The following is a 5,163-nucleotide window of genomic DNA, read 5'->3' on the forward strand; positions in this document are numbered from 1 at the left end:
TATATTTGACGGATTTAATTTTATTCTTGAACTTTGAATAATGTTCACTATATATATATATATATATATATCCGATCCGTGCCAAAAATAAGACCATTAAAAGTAAAATTTGAATTACCAATTTCACCTGTAGAGGTACATCCAATAATAATTGAACCATACGAGTCTTTGAGCATGGGTTCATATACTTATATTTAAGTGATTTTGAAAAAATATAATATTATTATACATAATTTAAAAAATATGTAATATGAAATATCTAATTTTACGAGAAGACAATGTCAACCATGCCGCATAATCTCCCTTATGAAACCCTTGCAAAATGAAGGAATTTAGACTAAAACAACTACTGCTGAGTAATGAACAATGAGACATTAATTTTGTTAACAACAATTTCGTGTTAATTCGGGGTGTCAAACTACGTAAGAGCATAACTGCATAAGTTAGACAATAAAGACAACAATTGAGTGCATGCATCCCTTATTATAGAACATTATAATATTATAACAACTCAGCTCATTGATACTTGAATAGATAATCAGATACTGAAATTAACTTCATCGCTTAATTAGAATGCACACATATCTTACACCAAGTCACGAAACCTAATATACATCAGCGGGAAAGTTGCAAGAAAGAAAAACCCAAGCATGCATGGATAGGTCAGGTGCATATTAAACTAAGTGATAATATACATAATAAAACAGCTATCAGTAATTAAGCATATATATCCCTCTGTTTCTTTTCTTTCTGGAATTTTAGTTTTGCTTCTTTTTTGCAATTTTTCACCTTTACTTCTTTAAGTATTATACCTTCGACAATAATTTCAAGAGTTAAACAAGAGCAGAGATCAAGGGAGGTAATTAAAAATAGTGATCATTTTCACCCCATTGTCTTTGATACCAGTAAGAGTACTGAAGATCACTGTTCTCCACCATACCAAACAGTCCTCCGGTCTGCCAATCCACCGGAGCCAGTCCACCGTCGTTTGCCCTTCTCCCTGATAACTCAACGTGAGCAGTCCGATCAAAGAAACCCGCATTTGAGTTTTGGTACATTGAAATGTTGTTCACATTGATTGGGTAATCCCCAATATCATGAAATATTTGCTCTTCTGTTGTATGTCGTCCCACTACTTGCTGAATAAAATCTCCCTTCGTAGTTTCAGTTACTAAAAACCTTGAGTCCTGAACGTCGGGCAGAGTCGGATTAGATGAATTGCCTAACACAAATTCCGGAGTCATAGCAACAGATGTATTCGCTGCAGCAGCAGCTGTGGACGTAATAGCAGTAAGACTAGAACTTTCACTGCCGGAATTGGAATTGGAGTTGGAGTTGGACTTATTTTCCTGAGAAGTATCATCAGTAGTAGAAACAGCCGACGGCTTGGGCTTGGACCGTCTGCTTTTGCGGCAACCACCGCCAACGGGGACGTTACGGAGGATGCCGCCTTTAGTCCAGTACCTCCGGCAACTCTGACAGAAGTGGCGCGGCTGAGAGAGATTATAATTGTTGTAGTAGCAGAATTTTGTATTGAGAGAATCACAACGAGGACACTTTATGGCTTGGGGTTGGTTAAGCCGTAGTCGTCTGTCACCGCCACCGCCGTAAAACCGCCCTCCGCCACCTCCAATTGAATGTATATCTTGCATATCTTGGACAAAATTGAACACAGAAAATTTGATTTAAAATTTTCCGGTGGCTTTTCCGGCGAGCTTTTACATTCGCCGACTTTGGAATTTCAGACGGTATAGCAGCTTCTTCTGAACACGAACCGACTGACAAATATATATATCCATTTGCATATCTGCTGCTAGAGTTGCTAGAATTTTATGATTATAAGCAGGTGAGAGATGAAAAGACAGAAATAGACCTATTGAATGGTCAAATAACTGTGGAAGCCACGTTACTGCAACGTTGGGGGGACGACTCTACAAGATATGTATTGTCTATTTTCGATAACAGACAAAATATTTTTAGTATATTCTTAATTTGTATATACCACGACAAGGTAAAAGAAGTTTCTCACTCTTTCTGAATCAACATGGCAATCAAATTAGGAAAAAATTTACCCGCGCACAGGATGTATACACCCCGGCCATTAAACAATTAACACATGTCACACTTCGTTTAACTAGAATTATTAGTACTATAGGTAACTAGTTTTGAGATAATAATAATAATAATATTCTACTAAAATACTTAATATCGATGGTACTATTTGACCAAAAAATGTTGAACCTTATGATTAAATCAATTAATGATGAGAAGAAGGATAAATCTTATTCAAGCATAATCAACTTCAGATCTAAAAGTATGTAGAGAGATCATGATTGGAAAATGGGAACATCCTCGACTTATTGATGTTACAATCTTATCTTTAATTAGGAAAAAAGGAAATAATTTACGTCCTTCATCAGAAGAGACTGTAGGAGAAGGAGTAGGGAGGAAAAGTCCCGCCCCCTTTTTTTCCGAGAATTCCCTTCTATATATAGTTCTTGGAGTCTCACTGTGTTCTTTGACCAATGTGCTTTCGTATGACAACTTTTTTCGACGTTATTCGAATACCACCTTTACTTGTTATACACTATCGATGATTTGATTGGGATTGGTCATGATGCTTTTCGTTATTTCGCCATCTGGGTGAGGTCCTAGCTTGGTCGACCACTATGATCAGATTTTGACCTATACAGTTAGTCTCTCCGTCTGTCGAGGTCATACCTTGGTGGGCTCGGCAGGCGGACTCTGTAGATTCGAAGGTTAGGAAAAATTTGACTGTTCATGCTTTGAACGAGGCGATGGCGCAACGCCTTACGATGCCTTTGGATCATCATGTCCGTTCGGAATCAAAACGTTGCGTTGATCTGGAACGTCGTTTGCAGTTACTGCCATTATGACACACCTTTCTCGGGGATTGAACCGTTTCATGTCCTATCAGTTTTGATTGGCGATTCTCGGGTTTCCCGCTTGAGCAATTTATGTCCCTATAAATAGGGGAAACACCATTCTTATTGGCACACTTTTTCTGATTTATCAAAAGAATTTTGCGAATTTTCATCTTCCCCGATAATTCAGGTTTTCGATTCTCTCTTGTTTGCCGGAAATTGACATCACTGTCTTCTCCCTTACTTCCTTTGTTCTTTCATTCTATTCAATTGGGATAAATGGCTGGTGCTTCTTCCCGTGATGACAATCTTGCTACAGTCCCGGCGTTGGAAACTGATGTTCTTACTCCGGGAGGAGTAGAAATAGTAGAGGATAAAGAGATTCCAACGGCGGCCGAAATATTGCCTCGTCTAGGGAAGACGTGGACCGATTTGAACAGCCCTGCCAGAGAGGAACCGGAACCTATTTCCTCTGTTATAAATGAAGCGGCGATTGTGGAGCTGAAGGCCAGGTGGGGGATTCCGTACCACGTCGAGATGCTGCCGGCGGCGGGATACGATATTATACATTTCGACCGCCCAGGGTATTGTGCGTTCTATGCATATCCTATTATTGTCGGGTATACGCTTCCACTCTCTCCCTTGGTGGTAGATTTTTGTCGTTTTTACGAGGTGTGTCCGGCTCAACTTTCGTCGTATTTATATAAGTTGTTCCTCATGCTACTCAAGTTCGCGGAGCTTGCCGGTCGGGAGATCACTTTGAGGCACATGCTCAATATTTTTGCCCCTCAACTCATCCGAGGCACGATGATCCACATGGACCATCGAGGGACGAAAAGTCTGGGGGTGAAGATGGACGATAGAGCCAATCGTCATTTTTACGAGAACTATTTTTATGTGCTAAATGAGCACCTTATGGCGGATTTTACAGGGTTCCCCGAAAAATGGAACTTCACACGTAAGTTTCTCTTTTGTCGGAATGATATTCGACCATACTTCTTCGGGCAGTATTAAATTGTTTTTGATTTTGCAACCACGAGACTACCCGATGCGCCTGTTGACGATATCCGTGAATGGGTGAATACCATTCTTCCTCATACGGCGGGAGTTCGCGAATGGTCATCCTTCTATGAGAGATATGGACGTAAGGCCCTCACTGGTAAGTAGTCTTGCCGTAGTTTCTGTTCTCCGCTTTGCAACTTGACTTTGTTACTTATACGGCTATTTTCGTTATTAGGGAGAGTACGGAGGGCGAGGGATCCTTCACTTGCATTTTGTTACTGGACATCTCCTGCTCGGTCCGTAACAAGGATCGCTGCTCGACCCACGACGAGGACCGCTCAAGTTGAATCTACAGACGGAGCCGTGCGCATGGAAACTGTTCCACAATTTGGGGCTCCAACTCCTACTACTTGCTCGACTAGGGAATCATCCCATGCTAAGGACGGGGAAGGGCCGTCAAAGAGACGATGAATGGAGTCTGAAATGGCTCCCTCGGTCGTGGTACGTTCAGAGGGCGACATTCCCTTGATAGAGTCTAAGATGGGGGACGATGTCAACCCGTCTGCAGAGGTAGAATCAATTACCGTAACCAACCTGACGGTAGAGACTCCGACTGTTATGATTGACCAACAGACTACTACGACGGGGAGTCGAGATCCCAAGGCCGCTGTTGTTACCTTGGGTGGGCCTTTATCTTTCAGACCGGGTCGTGCTTCTTCCTAGGCCGCAGAAAGGGGAAAAGGTGTCATAGTCGATGACTACGAATCTGAATCAGATATTGATCTTGACGATGTCATGATGTTTGAGAAAGGCCTTACTCGTACGGTGGTATACGCGAGGGGCCTGACCCGAATTCTTGAAATCCTGTCGGAGATCAACCTTCTGGGAGATACGTAAGACTTGGTATCGCAGTTTAGCCTTTTATGCTCTGCTGCAGAGTTTGAGGCTCTTTGGGAGGTCTGTGACGTCGATTTGATGCATGAAGTGGCTGCTATAGACCTGAGGGTAAGTTTTTCCTCTTTTTGCATTCCTTTGATCTTTGGCGATCTTGGCCTTTACCAACTCTTTTCGTCTTTCAGACGTACATGGTGGAGATTGAAAGTGCTCGCAGGGCTGATACTCGGGCCAAAATTTTCTTGATAATATTGGAGAAGTACCGGCGCTACCATAACAAGTGCCGTGAGATGCATGAACGACTGAGGGAGAACGCCGACAATCGATCTCTTCGCGAGGAACTGAAGAAGAGGGATCAGGAGTTGATGCAGGCTATTCGCAG

The 5,163-nt window shown here is 42.0% G+C and overlaps 1 protein-coding gene across 1 annotated transcript; it reads right to left on the reverse strand.

The window, feature by feature from the left end:
* Window positions 1-863: 863 nt before the first annotated feature.
* Window positions 864-1,652, reverse strand: LOC104234526 (dof zinc finger protein DOF5.4-like). The gene has a single exon (XM_009788095.1). The coding sequence runs from the start codon at window positions 1,650-1,652 to the stop codon at window positions 864-866; it is 789 nt and encodes a 262-aa protein (XP_009786397.1).
* Window positions 1,653-5,163: the final 3,511 nt, after the last annotated feature.

Source organism: Nicotiana sylvestris, chromosome 10 (assembly GCF_000393655.2).
Source record: "Nicotiana sylvestris chromosome 10, ASM39365v2, whole genome shotgun sequence".
In the NCBI taxonomy this organism is placed as follows: Eukaryota; Viridiplantae; Streptophyta; class Magnoliopsida; order Solanales; family Solanaceae; genus Nicotiana; species Nicotiana sylvestris.

Bases quoted from the DNA above. Each gene is read 5' to 3' on its own strand.
- LOC104234526 (XM_009788095.1), bottom strand. From the start codon at position 1,652: ATGCAAGATATACATTCAATTGGAGGTGGCGGAGGGCGGTTTTACGGC.